The 15812-nt window shown below is 33.0% G+C and overlaps 1 protein-coding gene across 1 annotated transcript; it reads left to right on the top strand.

The window, feature by feature from the left end:
• Positions 1 to 5: 5 nt before the first annotated feature.
• LOC111509002 (crustapain-like) lies at positions 6 to 15010 on the top strand. The gene is made up of 6 exons (XM_074186776.1): positions 6 to 204; positions 4010 to 4221; positions 6466 to 6543; positions 10157 to 10498; positions 11857 to 12199; positions 14743 to 15010. Exons 1-6 carry the CDS (start codon positions 6 to 8, stop codon positions 14952 to 14954), a joined length of 1386 nt encoding a protein of 461 aa, XP_074042877.1. The 3' UTR covers positions 14955 to 15010.
• Positions 15011 to 15812: the final 802 nt, after the last annotated feature.

Genomic DNA, 15812 nt, shown 5'->3' on the forward strand with positions numbered 1-15812 from the left:
GTGGTATGATGTTGGCAAAAGACTACCGTTACAAAGCTTCAGAGGGAATTTGCAGATTCAACAAATCGCTTGTGGCTGCTCAACTGGATTCATACGTAGCAGTTGAAGAAAATAACGAATCCGCTCTGAAAACAGCTGTGGCCACAATAGGACCTGTTTCAGTTCTGATTTTTGCAAGTGACAACTTGCAGACCTATGAGTCAGGTAGTAATTTTCTCTGATTTTCTAATAGGGCATCCTAATTACAACAGATACCACAGGAAAATTAATATTTTCGAAATTAATAGATATTTTATATGCATGACGTTTAACAACTTTCTCCTCCCTGACAGCAAAATGAACATTCAGTTACATTCGATGCGGATTGAAATTATTAATGATGCACATAATATGTAATTGAAAATAATGAATACACAACGTCAAAAACTTGCAAACATTCAATAAGTATACAAAATATATGATTTATAACCATATCATATTCAAGTTAGGTTAGGTCAAAAGTGAGTGGGTCTATTCTTCACCGCAACCCGCAAGGATTGATTGTGGCTCACATCTATTTACACTCGACCAAATAAACTCAGCTTTTTAACGAAGCCGATTGGTTTTCCCGGTTACGCTAGTTGCACACACACCGATTTTGGACGGCCGACTTTGTACCGGTCGTCCAAATTCCAATAGTAAACCACATGTGGGAACGGGACCTTGCACACATGCCTACCGGTGATCGTCGCCGGTAAAATACCGGTGAGCAGGCGTCCACTGCCACTGTATCACCGGCAGTACCGGGAAGTAGTGGCGTACATGACTAAATACACTCTTGCATACTCGCCGGTTTTTTAACGACCATTCCAATCTCGAATGCTCGCTGAAATTGTAGTTACTACCCAATAACTTCGTTCTGGTAGTGCGTGCTAATTACGACAACAAAGCAACTGATTGTTCGACCGATAAAAATCCGGTGAGTGTGCAAGCACCCGCTACCAATAAAATATCGGCCGATTTTATACTGGCCGTCCAAAATCGGTGTGTGTGTACAACTAGCGTTACGCTAGTTGTGAAGAAACATTCCCTCAGGTATCTCAAAAGTGAGAGTTTGTTTCTACTTTTCATAAAAGCGACCTCCTTACTCTCTATATGAATTGAACATGTAATTCAGGAAATTCTTCATTGATAAAATTGATGTTTGATCATGGAATATCTAAGAGAAAATGTGACAACAAATGAGTTCCAAACGAAACTCGAATTAAAGTGAGTTAACACTGTCACCAACTGTCCGAAGGAAATAATCCATTTTTATTAGACAAAAAAATTGAAGAAATAACTCAAAATTTTCATCAATATTCGGTATATCTCAATGAGAAATGAAAGCCACTCCCAGAAACAATATATTTCATTGAGTCTTCTTCATGGAAGACATAGTAAGTGAGAGCATATCTCTCAGGGTGTAATCTACTATCACTCTCATGAGTTCAAATGCGGTCTTCAAGTAACCTCAATGTTTGACCAATATATCAACAATTACAGTTATGACATGGACAAATAATCCAATATAGACAGCAAACTGATGTCAGTTTATTCTTTCAGTTTTGAGAATGATAAACCAACTGAATTTGAAGCTATTGTCACAGTCAAATCTGTGAAACCTGCTATCCACTAATGAATGATGAACAAGAAATTTGGAGTGGATTATTTGTGAAAATATAATAGAATAGATTGATATTTGAATTGATGTTGGCATCCATTGTAGAGGTGCTGAATGAGATCTAATCAAGGAAAGGATCTCGGTAGGAATTTATAATGAAAAACTGATATCAAGTGATAAGATTATATCTATGGAAGAATGAATCAGAAATATGGAGGAATAAGACTGTTTCTGATACGACCAAGAACTGAGAAACAGACAGGTTTCCGTATCAAGGAAGGAAAACCAGTATTTCCCTAATACGACATCGATAGTTAACTGTATGCCGAAATGACATCTGTTTTTAGTATTTTGAATATCCTATCCATAGGTTAGGTAAATACACTACATACCAAATTATTTTCCTACAAAAAAATTGAAGAGTGTATCTTGTAAGAGCAACTACAATAGGTTATCCGTAACATAATATGCCAATATTTGAATAACCTTTGCTCCCCTTGGAGTGAGTAACTGAACTTTGTTAATAATCTTCATCATTTAACATTCCCTTAAAGTAATTATCAGAAATACTCAAATATTGTTCAAACTTTATTAATGGATCTAATTCAAGCATCTACATACATATCACTAAAAAATGAAACTGCATCCAGACTAGCAATTTTATTTTTATCATGTATTATCAGTTTAATATCATTGAATTGAGAAATAAAACATTTAAAACGTATCCAATTGATATTACATTCACTAGTAGTAGTAGTATCATTCAAAACTCACTATTTTTCATACAATTTTATACAATAAACTGTATTAATGAGTTTCATTATGAATTTTCATCCAGTTCTATTTAGGTACCATTCATTTCCATGCTTAAGTACAAAGGAGAATTTTCTGATATACTGTATTTACGGAATGGCAAATAATGATTATCATTTTTTCGTCTTGTGTCTCTGAAGTGAATATCTTCTACTTGTTCCAACCTCACACACACTTCTGAAATTGAAAGAGATGATAGAGGTCAAACACTTAGTTTTTTTAATGTGCTCCTGCATGATGTACCTATCTTCATTTCTGCAACTGATTTTTCTGTAAAATAGGCTTCATATTCCCAATGAATCATCCAATCAAAGTTTTTCGTCTAGTTCGTTGGGTCTAGCATGTGAATAGATATGAATAGTAGGATATTTGATCTACATCAGAAAGAGTTTGGAATTCCTCAAGGGTCCGTCCTGGGGGCTCTTCCATTCATAGTTTATATAAGCGACCCCTTCTATGAACTATTACCTCACAGATGTTCACATTCAAATATATATGAATGATAGAATATCTGATCTACATCAGATTGAGTTTAAAATTCTTCAAGGGTCCGTCCTGGGGGCTCCTACATTTACAGTTTATATAAACGATCTCTTCTATGAACTATTACCTTACACATGTTCACATTCATGCTGATAACACATCGATCTTGTGCTCTGACCACAACTGTCAAAATATGTTTGCAGTTATACTTGCAGAAAGATAAGCTGAATCGTGTTCAACTCAAACATTCTCAAAGTCAATAACGAAAAAACACAAAAAATAATTTTCTCGACTAATAATAACTTTTCTCAAGAGAATTTATTTAGTTGAAGTTGGGATGATTCTGCAACGTTATATATGGCTGACGGACTGCGAATAGCCATGATGTTCTGTAGGTGGCACAATATAGCCAATATAGTCGATGACTATGACACAAAAAAAATTCTGTAGGCAAAGCTGTCAATTTACTGGGAATCAGTATTGACGATGCTTGGGACTGGTTAGATCATACATATAGATGTATACCGATCGATAGATCTGTTTGGGAGCATTGAAAATGGAACTCACTTTGACAGAAAGATCATGAGTCTCAGCACTGAGGTACCGTTTGGTACTGGTATGGATATAGCATGTGAAGCAATTGTTGGATTTTATGATGAGGACGTTCAGGAATGGGAGGAAGTTATAATTTTCGATTTTCATTATGAATTTCAGATTGGAGTGTAGGGAGTGGATTTGGTTCAGTCAGGTATGGATACTTCAACATGGGCCACTTTGAAAAATAGTAACTGGGTATCGTTTCCAATAGAAGGGTCTGAGATCAGACATTTTGAAGGCTCTGGTTTCGAAACTACAAAGTAGGGTACTCAAAGGGATAATTTCCGCTTGTTTTTTTGAAAATTTCAGAAACAAGGGTACGAATTACACTGACTCGATTTCTGCCACACCTACATTCCACCTACTATTTTACGAACAACTGGTACGAGGAATTATTTTTTTATATTCAAATATCAGTGAATCACTCAATGTCTTCTTGAGTTTGAATGATTCAAACCATTTTTTCATTTGCAGGTATATTTTATGAGAATACATGCAAAAAGGAGTTTGCAGATCTTAACCACGCAGTATTAGTCGTTGGATATGGTTCAGAAAATGGTACAGACTACTGGTTGGTCAAGAACTCCTGGGGCGATAGCTGGGGAATGGACGGGTACGTTAAGATGTCCAGAAATAAGGACAATCAATGTGGAATTGCAACAGCGGCTGTTTATCCAATCTTGAAGTGATGAATGTTATATTTCAATATTTTGTTATGACTTTCTCATGATGAATCATGATATCCACTTGAAGCAATAAAAAATTCAAATCTTGGAGTTGCATTAATTGGTTATAGAGAATGTTCGACCCATGTGATCATAAAAAAAGTACTCACCATCGTGGGGTTATTGAAAAAATTCAAATTTATAAATCCTGAATGAAATGACAGTGATTGTTTCGTGGTGGCTGTGGTAGTGGACGGACGTGTTATATAAAAGTTTATGTGAAACTTCAATCAAAAATGTTTAGTGAGGGCCCCCTTTATTCACGCCGGTATCCAGGCCGGGGTGGTTCGGATAACCACATATAGGGGGCCATGTATGTGAATTCAAAAACCCAAAGGTCACCCAATACATATATATATATATATATATATATATATATATATATATATATATATATATATATATATATATATATATATATATATATATATATATATATATATATATATATATATATATATATATATATATATATATATATATATATATATATGGAAAAAATCAAAAGGTCTCCTGCACAGGAGACGACAATAAAAAGTTATATTGTTTAAGAAAAAAAAAAAATTCGACAAAAAAGTGGTGGCAGTACCGCTTCGAGCAAGCTTCTGTCAAATAGATGTCATTTTGATAGGAGGACCCTGGACAAATGCGCCCGAGTGGAAAGCAACGTCCATTAATTTAGAGAGGGAGAGACAGAAATGACAGTGATCAAACTTTGATCACTTTTTCATTTTGATATTTTAGAATATACAACATGGCTGAAAAGCATCGGGCCTAACATATAGATGGCGCTAATCTCACTGCATTCACCACCTTTTTCAGTTAGTACTGACCTTCAAGCTGTTGAAATTTCATGTTATTCTACTCATGAGTTTGTTATTTTCGAAACAATGGACCAAAAAAAAATTCCTGTTTAAATTTTACACTGCCTCTTATAGGAAGAAATACCGTTCAAGTGAAGCAATGGCTTGAAAAGTTTTGAAAGGACTCCGCTCCATTAGAAACAACAATTGAACGTTGGGCTGACTTTAAACGTGTCGTACTGATACTGATGATGCAGAACGCAGTTGACGTCTTAATGAGGCAGTAAAAAAAACCACAAAATCGTATCTGACATTGTAAAGATATCAAAGGAATGTGTCGGCTTCATATTGCATGAGCATTTGACTATGAGGAAGTATTGTTCAAAGTGAGTGCTGCGGGAGATCACTGTTGGCCAAAAACAAGAACGTCTTGATGATTCTGAGCACTGTTTGGCCATCACTCCGGAATTAGAACGATCGTTATCTGACTGGAGAGCAACTGGTGAACCTCGTCCAAAGCACCCGAAAGCACAAAAATCAGCTGAAAAGGTTACGGCCTCGGTATTTTGGGATGTGCGTGATATAACATTCATCGACTATCTTGAAAGGGAAAATACCATTATATAGCGTTATTGGAGCATTTGAAGTCTGGAATTGCAAAGAAACGATCACTTATGAATTTCGAATCACCACATCCACCGTATTCGCCAGATTCAGCTCCATTGTTTGCGAAAAAATTCAAAAGAATTTCAGGCGGATAGATTGAATGTTTAGCACTGATTTCCGTATTGTAACCAACCAATAACTTGCAGCAAATATAGCTAACTATTGAAGACATCTTGATTGGACTGCCCTCCTTTGGCAAAACTAATAACTGCAGAAATTTTTCTCATTTTATCTACACAATAGAAACCAACTTGAACATAATCAAAATTGAATGTCTGTATATAATTTCTAAGCACACGTCATATTATATAAAGATACCAATCGACATGAATACTAATATTTTTTATCTAAATACTTATAACTTGAGATGAACGTATATATATAGATACGTAATTTTTTTCACCGGAGTTGATTATAGTCATACCTGAGTGTATTGGTAAAAAAATTCAATTCTAAGGTGAGAATGGTATTAAGTTACATATATATATATATATATATATATATATATATATATATATATATATATATATATATATATATATATATATATATATATATATATAAATATTTTGTGGTTATTGTTTGTGTGTTGAAGGTTTTGAGATCATTTGAACCGTTTCAAAAATCCTTCTAGTTATTCCTATTGAAATCTGTATGTGTTGATTTTTTTCTATTTCCTCAATAAACGTTCTACCATGTACTATATCAGATTCATATTTTACATGATTTCAGATGAAGTATTTGGTCTCTATTCTCATTTTTTTCCGCTGCAACCCAGGCTTTCAGCAGCAAAGATAGATGGGAAAACTTCAAAGTGAGTATTTCTGATGTTTCATCTTTGCAATTTCTTTCTTCAGTCATTATTTTATATAAAAACGATATGGATAAAACCTAAGTGAATCAACAGAAGGCAAAGGTGAGAATGAAAATCGAAAACCAAATAAAAGGAGTTTTTCAGTTACATTATAGTCGATATTCACAAAAATTAATCATTAGGTTTCACTATGATTTGTGTTCGAAATGTCTACGTCTTCCTTGCGAGGAAATGCTTTGAATGAATCAAGTGAACATCAAGATACTAAAGATGTTCCTACTAAAATGTTCACTGAAGTACCTAGTCACTATCGTAATCACAATGTCATATGGAACTTGTGAATTTTGTAGAAGCATTTATGCAAAGTTTCAATATGTAGTCACAATCATAATCGAATATGTGATTCAATTGGGTCAATTAAATAGGGAGAGTGATTGAAATTATGGGAATGATGCATAATTAAGACCTGAGAGTTTTATCTCTGTCGGTTTATTCGTTGATCGCAAGAGATGTTTTATTGCAGTAAAAGTCTGTTTTAGTTAGTTTAGTTCACATGTACTTTTTTTTGTAACATTTTTCAGCTCTGTCCAAAAATTACGATCAAGGTGTCATTCGATTCGTATTTTTGCCTAGAAAGTTTAACGGAAGGTCCAAAAACGCGCTGATAAAAACTACAAAAGTTATAAACAATTAAGTGAAGAGAAAATGGGGCTTTAGTTTTTTCTTAATATCTCGGAAAATTTTCAAAATTTTGGAAATTTGAAAAAAGATTTGAAAAGATCAATGAATTTGCGTGAAAACAGTCCCAACTCCCGAAACTGTGACATAAAAACAAAAAAAATATTTAAACATATTAAATGTAAATATAGAGGAATGAAAAAATTCATGTAATGTTGGGATACATCAGTAAACAATAATTTGCAGTCAAACATTTTTATCCCAATTTTAACGTTAATTATAAATTTGTTAATTAATGACTTTTTCTGAATTGAAAGTTAATATAAAAATCCCTATAATTATTAAACTAAAACCCTGGCATTTTTTTCCTCTGGTGAATTTATCCTTAATAGGAAAAAAAATAGATTACCGTTGCCAAAATAAAAAAACTGTTATTTTCTATTTTTGTATTGACAATTGAAAATTATAATTTTATAAAAAATACATTACAAATTTGTTTTCTAATTTTTTATTGTTTCGTGTTTCATGGCTAAAAACTAATTGATAATATTTTTTTATTTTTTACAGCTATTGTTAATAAATTTGTTATAAACAAGTACATTGTTTATGAGCAATTCGAATTTTTTTTGCATTATGTTAATTGAAAAAAATCATGATTTTTAGAAAAAAAATGGTTTCTTAAAAAAATTTCTTTGTAGCTAAAAAATGCGTTTGTTAATAAACAATCGTTTTTTGCAACTGAATGAATATATTAAAATTGAGGAACGGTTTTTTTTTAAATCATAAATTCTATTGTTCTTTAAGGTTTTCAAAAAACTTTTTTTTTTATTTTTTTTAATGGTTTGTTCAAAAAAATTGTTATAAACAATTGTTTTTTCAATGCTTTGTTCTATAATAAAAGTAATTAATTCAATTAAGTAATTCATAACTGCAATAGTTTGAAAGTTATTATAATTATAAAAGCGAAGGAGCGAATGAAAAAGACAAGTATCAAGGTATCACAATATTAAAAGTTTTATAAAAAATAGAATAAATTAAAAAAAACACATAGTTACTTTCATTATAGAACAAAGTATTGAAAAAAAAATAAAAAAAAAAAAATTGTTTACAACAATTTTTTTTAAATAAACAATTAAAAAAGAATAAAAAAATTTTTTTTCAAAACCTTAAAGGACAATAGAATTTATGAATAAAAAAATGGTTCCTTATTTTCAATATTTAGTTGCAAAAAACGATTGTTAATTAACAAACGCATTTTTCAGCAACAAAGAAAATTTTTTAAGAAACCATTTTTTTCTAAAAATCATGATTTTTTTCAACTAACATAATACAAAAAAAATTCGAATTGCTTGTGAACAATGTATTTGTTCATAATAAATTCATTAACAATAGCTGAAAAATTAAAAAAAAAATCAATAATCAAATTTTAGCCATGAGACATTGAAACCATAAAAAAATTGTAATGTATTTTTTATAAAATTATAAATTTCAATTGTTGATAAAAAAATAGAAAATATTTTTTTTATTTTGACAACGATAATCTATTTTTTTGCCTATTAAGTTTAACTTCACCAAAGAAAAGAATGCCAGGGTTTCAGTTTAATAATTATAGGGATTTTTATATTAACTTTCAATTCAGAAAATTACCAAATTTATAATTAACGTTAAAATTGGGATGAAAATTTTTTGACTGTGGATTATTGTTTATTGATGTATCCAAACATTACAGGAATTTTTTCGTTCCTTAATATTTACATTTGATATATTTAAATAATTTTTTTTGTTTCTATGTCAGAGTGACGAAAGGCGCGCGGAAGCCAGACTACCCACTTTTGGCTCTATTTTCAGGGCTCTGTAAAAATTATAAAAAATCGAGATACAGTTTCGGGAGTCGGGACTTTTTTTACGCAAATTCATTGATCTTTTCAAATCTTTTTTCAAATTTCCAAAATTTTGAAAATTTTCCGAGACATCAATAAAAAACTAAAGCCTCATTTTTTTTTCACTTAATAGTTTATAACTTTTGTAATTTTTATCGGCGCGTTTTCGGACCTTTTCTTAAACTTTCTAGGCAAAAATACGAATCGAATGACACTTTGGTCGTAATTTTTGGACAGGGCTGAAAAATGTCACCAAAAAGAGCTAAATCGAGTACATGTGAACCAGACTATAGTGGCCCAGCTTTCATTTTATTGGTTTGAAAATGTACATTTCGATCTAACAGTGATTTAGTTTTCACATTATTGTGAATATTTCATATCTTATGACTATGGAGATAACTCATTTTCAATGAATGTAATCAAAGCTATGTTGTTGCATATCACATCGTTTTCTGCAAATTCAAAAAAAAGACAGGTACAATGTTTAAGTGGAAATTAATTTCTTTCTTCTATTACTTTTCTTTTATAAAAGTAACTCCAAATGACCTTCATTGCTGTTTAAGAGATAATGCAGTGTTTCGTAAAAAAAAGATTTGTTTCATAATCGCCATTTTGATACGATTTCTAGTCATGACCTTATGGAAATTTGAAAATTTGGGCGACTATTGGAAGAATGATATATATTCAACACTGTTTGAAAAATTCTGTTTTTCCGTTCACTAGCTAACACACTGCTACGAACGACAACCCTCAGAAGTCGAAACTTGTGCGAACTAAGGATTAATGAGGTCTTACCTTTTAACGTGTGATTCCTAACATGTACAAATGAGAATGAGTAAAGATTATTTCCCAACACCAAACCGTTATTTCAACACCTCAACACGTGTTTAGATCACCAAGTGATCATCTACATTTTAATCTTCCTCTTGAAGATAATCACTTGCTGATTGAAACACGTTACCGAAACTCCAGTAATATTAATTACTACAACATAAGTTCCAAACAGGTTCCAAACAGTTCATCACAATTATTTCTGATGTTCATTTCCATTTCAGATTAAACATTCCAAATCCTATGAAAATACTGAAGAGGAAAACAAGCGATTCAATATATTTCTGGATAATTTACGCAGAATCGAAGAACATAATGAAAAATACAGAAACGGTGAATCTTCTTACCAAATGGGGGTCAACCAATTTTCTGATCTGACTGCCGAAGAATTCAGAAGAACTTACTTGATGACTTCTTTTCCCTCTCCTCCTATAGACATGAACCCAAAACAAGCAAAATTTAATGTCCATGAAGATTTGCCTGAAGAAGTGAATTGGACAGAAGCTGGTGCAGTTACCCCTGTTAAGAATCAAGGAGGGTGTGGATCCTGCTGGGCTTTCAGTATTGTAAGTTAGCTTGTAGTGTATGTATTTCATAGGTTTCTTTTTTATTTTTTCTAAATTTGCACCCGATGCCTAACTGAAAAAAAAGTAATATTCAGAAGAATTAGAAATCCCTGTTGGTATAATTGGGTATACACGGGGCTTTCAACGAAAAAAATCAAAACCAAATCAGATATTTAGGTCATTGTTTGGAAGGAGAGTACTCCGCTAAAACCTTCAAGTGAAACTCATATTGAAATGTTCCATTAACATTGCCCAAGTAACAATTTGAATGCTATAGGAATTTATCCACTATTTATAACTCACATTCACCCTCTATTTATTCAGTATTCTCAATATTCATCAAGCATTTATCTAGTATCTATGACTCACATGGAAATATTTTACTGATATTGCTTGCCCACTATTTATCCAGTATTCTCACTATTCATCAAGTATATTCTCACTATGTATCCAGTATCTATGACTCATATGAAAATATTTCATTGGCATTTGCCAAGTAACAAATTAGAATGCTATAGAAATTTATCTACTATTCATAACTCGCGTTTACTTACTATTTATCTAGTATTCTCACTATTCATCAAATATTCACTCACTATGTATGCAGTATCTATGACTCACATGCATATATTTCATTGACAATGCCCAATTAACAATTTGACTGCTGTAGACATTTATTCACTATTCATAACTCACATTCAACTACTATTCATCCAGTTTTCTCACTATTTATTAATTATTTACCCACTATCTTTAACTCACATTTACTCACTGTTTTTCCAGTATTCTCACTATTCGTCAAGAATTTACTCACTATGAATCCAGTATCTATGACTCCGTAAAGATATTTTATTGACATTGTCCATTTTACTGACATTATTCGGTTAATTGATTTATGGCGGTCACATAACATAATAGAACTCTTCAATGATATATAATACAACCAAATAGCGTAACTCACCAAAGTCTCCCGATCTGGGATGACCATCCCTGCCTATGCTCATTATTAATATTTTATAATCATTATTATCGTCATCAATAAATTCTCAACATTATCATCAATATCATGAGATATGAAAGATCATTCAGCAAATAAAGTCATATAGGCTTTGTTAAAAAACTCAGTGGAGTTTGACCTGTTGAACTTAACGCAACCTGATCTGACGATTCGTTTACTACTGCGGTAGACTTTATCAAAGGCAATCAGTTGATGGTCAAAGTTTTGCCCAAGGCAGCAAAAACTTGCGCACATCGACCATAACCTCATCGCCTTTGAAAATATCAACCGCAGAAGTAGATGAAACGTCGGACATAAAAATCTGCACACTACGGCTGAATCTTACCTACAATTTTTTTAGACTGGTGCGGTAGAAAGCCAATACTTTATAAAAACTGGAAAACTAATTTCGCTTAGCGAGCAACAACTAGTCGACTGTCTTCCATGGTTTGGTTGCGCAGGGGGCCAAACAAATGAAGGTATGGATTATATCAGGGCTAATGGACTCATGGAACAAACTGCTTATCCATACGAAACAAAAGTTGGTGCTTGCAGATACAATCTGTCGAATGTTGTCACCAGAATAAACCATTACGATTGGATACATCGCGGAGATGAGTATGACTTGAAGAGAAATGTAGCACTGAAGGGACCCGTTTCTGTTAGAATAGCTATAAGGGACAGTTTTGGGTCATACTCGTCAGGTAAGAACGAAAGTTGATTCATGATTGAATATTATTTAAGATTTCATTGCAATACCAAAGTGGCTACTCCAGAATGAAGTACCAATTAACTGGTCATTGATAGCAGAGTAGTTTTCAATTTTACAATTTTTGAGCCATTGAATGGTGCTTGTTGATCCACTTGAGTTCAATATTATGTCAACATCAAGTGACCATGCGAACAACAGTAGTGATATTCCCTGCTCAGTAATCAAAAACTTTAGTATTGAAGATGTTTATCATACCCTACAAAAATTATAGCCTAAATTTTCTGCGGAACCTGATTATACTCCAGCAGTCATCATTAAAGATTGTGCCTCAGCTCTGGTTGAACCACTAATAACTCTAATTAATATATGCCTGAAAACATCAACTGTACCATCAATATGGAAAATGTTGGAAGTCTGCCCAATTTTCAAAAAAGGGGATGGAAGTGAGATAAAAAAATTACAGACCAATCTCTATCATATGCAACTTTTGTAAAGTGTTTGAAATGCTTCTTGAGAAGACAATCTATTGTCATGTCAGCAACATTATTAGCCCCAATCAACACGGTTTCATGAAAGGACGTTCACCCACCACCAATCTGGTAACAATTACTCAATGTATTGCAGAGGGTATTGACTATAGTATCCTGCTCAACAAGTTTTTGACTTTTGGGTTATCCAATTAATTAATTACCCTCTTCAAATCGTATTTTTACAACAGTAAGTACGTCCAACTCACATCTGGTGTACCACAAGGATCAAAACTAGGAACCCTACTGTTCAATATGTTCATTGATGATATCGGAGCTGAGATTCATGTCAATTTCCTTTTATACGAAGATGGCTTAAAACTCTATCACAATATAACATGTTCTAATGATTGCGAACGTCTCGCCCTGAATTAAAATCTCGTAGTTACATGGTGTCGGAAGAATAATTATTTCAGTTTTGTCCGATCTAGGCTGGAATACGCATATGTCGTGTGGAGTCCCTACTATCAGGTCCATATAAATCAACTAGAAGCCCTACAGAGGCGCTTCCTAAAATATATGTCTTTCAAACTTGAAGACACGTATCCTACTGTTTTATGAATTGCTTGTAACTCACAATTTTTGTAGTCTCGAGGTAAGGCGTAAATATTATTAATTCCTTTTTTTTAGTCAATGTCATAAACAATATCATCATATGCTCTCAACCGTTACATATGTTGAATTTTTGGGTTCCTAGACGGTCATCTCAACACTCCGCGTACAAATATAATAAAACAATCTCTAATGTACACAATGTGCGATACCTCTAACATTGCGGTAATGGATTTGTGAGCTGGTGCATTGTCTTGATGAAACAACACTTTATTTTAGCGTTCCAATAAGTTCGCATAAACCTCACTGTTGATAGTTGTACCTTTTTCAAGATATTCAATGAAAATCACCCTACGGGCATGTCAAAAAATCGATGCCATGACCTTGCCTGCAGATGAAACGATCTTCGACTTCTTTCTCCCTTTTGAGTTTTGAAACTTGAAACATACATCAAATGAAAATACAGTTGGAAATATTTTTTTCTCGAAACAAAAAAGAAAAACACGACAAGAAATACAATCCAATATAGTATACAAATTGAACTATGAAAGCTGTCACAAATACTATGTTGGTTAAACTGGACGGTATCTTATAACACGAGTTTCAGAACACATTAGAGACTACAAAAAACTGAATATAAACCCCACAGCTCTCGTTGAAAATGGACACATTTTTGATTTTGATCATCCAACTATTCTACATGTTCAGCCATATTTATCCAAAAGATTTTTGAGCGAAATGATACATATCCTCAAAATCCAATTGTGTTAACACTAGAACAGATGTCATTGGCATTAATAATGCATATATCAATTTGATGAGTAAAATACCTTAACAATTTTGCCCTTTTTTTCGGTCTTTCTGTTTCCATTCGTATGTTTCATGTCGTTTTCTGTTGGTGTTGTCTTGGAAATTTGGCTGTTGGAATGATTTTCATTTTTTAAGATATCTATTTAATATGTCTGATGGTTTTTAAAATAGTAATATTATCAACTCGAAAAAACTACTTTTCGGTGAGTAATTTAATCAAGAACTCATTATTTCTTGTGAAATTGAAACGATTATAATCGTTTTGTGGAAGGTATGTTTATGAAAATCCATTGTTACAGGGCCCTGAAGAAGAATTTGATTAAATTCGAAACATCGTTGAGCAACCAACCTTTTTTACAGAAAAATTATTGGATCACTATACAAGTTAACTGAATACATTTCATAGATTGTCTATCTTCTAATATTTTTCAAACAAACACCGCCATCTCTAGGTCAGGCCGGGTACTTCTTGGACTACCCTGGTATACTCGTTATTTATGGGAATTCATATTTTCAGATGCACACAACACAAATTGGGATTTGTAAATGTTCCTCATCCTGTTAGTGGGCTTGTTCTCTTGATTTACCTTATTAAAAATAAAAAAATACGTGTTGGATATAAATCATTCGAAAAAAACTTTTTCAGGTATCTACGATGATCCACTGTGTCCTGTTCACTACTGGGAAACGAACCACGCAGTCCTTGTTACTGGATATGGTACAGAGAACGGCAAAGACTACTGGATTGTCAAGAACTCCTGGGGAGATTGGTGGGGAGATAATGGTTACATCAAGATGTCAAGAAATGCCAATGATCAATGTGGAATTGCCTCCAGTGCTATAATACCAGTATTGTAATATTTTTTCAATCTATGAGAGCTATATAGCAAATAAAGCAAAAATATTCGTAGTGATTCACTGTTACTGACTGATGAATTTTTGACCTGAATTTTTTAACCATATCTGTGTCTCTAGAATAGGGAGGGTGAGTGTAGGTCCACAGCACTCAGGCCACATGTGACCCATTGTACATCCTCCCAAGGAGTTGTCCTCCTAGGTCATCGACCATCCTGTCCTTTCCATGAAGGTGTACATGTCTTTAGGAGACATCTCCTTTTTATTGGCAGGCGTAGACCAAGACCCGCCGAACACACACTCTCTTTGGCAAGTTGTCCGTAAAATAGTTTTTTGCTGCGAACTGGTTCATTCTGGGCAAAAAACCCAGGAGACATTTTTGGTTTAGAATGAAACAGGCTATCGGAAATAAATTTTTGAATGGTAAACAAATTATAAGACAAAAAGTTACATTGGAAATAAACTCAAGGAGTTGCGTTATCCATCCCTTACAACCATGGGGTAGACCAAATAAATTACTGGCTGGGTGTCTTTTTCGTAGTACAGAAAGTCAGGTTAATTTCAATATTGTAACTTCTCAGTGCTTGTGAAAAAAATTGTTATACAAATTTTATGTACCCCCTTTAAGGGGCTGTATCTTAACAAGGGATGCTCAAATGAAGTTTCCTTATATGAAAGATCCTATCTTTTTTTCGATGAGGAATCACCTCCTTAAATGTTTTACACTTATTCGGTTACACCCTGTATATTAACATAAATCATGACAATATTCAATACAGCTTGCTCAGTTCATAAAGATTGTTCCCAAACTTTGCGCAATGCACCAGATTGCTTCGAATATTCTTGTTCGGATAATAATTA

This window comes from Leptinotarsa decemlineata, unplaced genomic scaffold (genome assembly GCF_025532065.1).
Source record: "Leptinotarsa decemlineata unplaced genomic scaffold, Ldec_3_MD MMD2_P_RNA_scaffold_5, whole genome shotgun sequence".
NCBI classification, from domain to species: Eukaryota; Metazoa; Arthropoda; class Insecta; order Coleoptera; family Chrysomelidae; genus Leptinotarsa; species Leptinotarsa decemlineata.

Bases quoted from the DNA above. Each gene is read 5' to 3' on its own strand.
- LOC111509002 (XM_074186776.1), top strand. From the start codon at position 6: ATGATGTTGGCAAAAGACTACCGTTACAAAGCTTCAGAGGGAATTTGC. The intron at 4,222-6,465 runs TGATGAATGTTA...GATTTCAGATGA, and splicing joins CTGTTTATCCAATCTTGAAG to AGTATTTGGTCTCTATTCTC. The intron at 12,200-14,742 runs GTAAGAACGAAA...AAACTTTTTCAG, and splicing joins TTTTGGGTCATACTCGTCAG to GTATCTACGATGATCCACTG.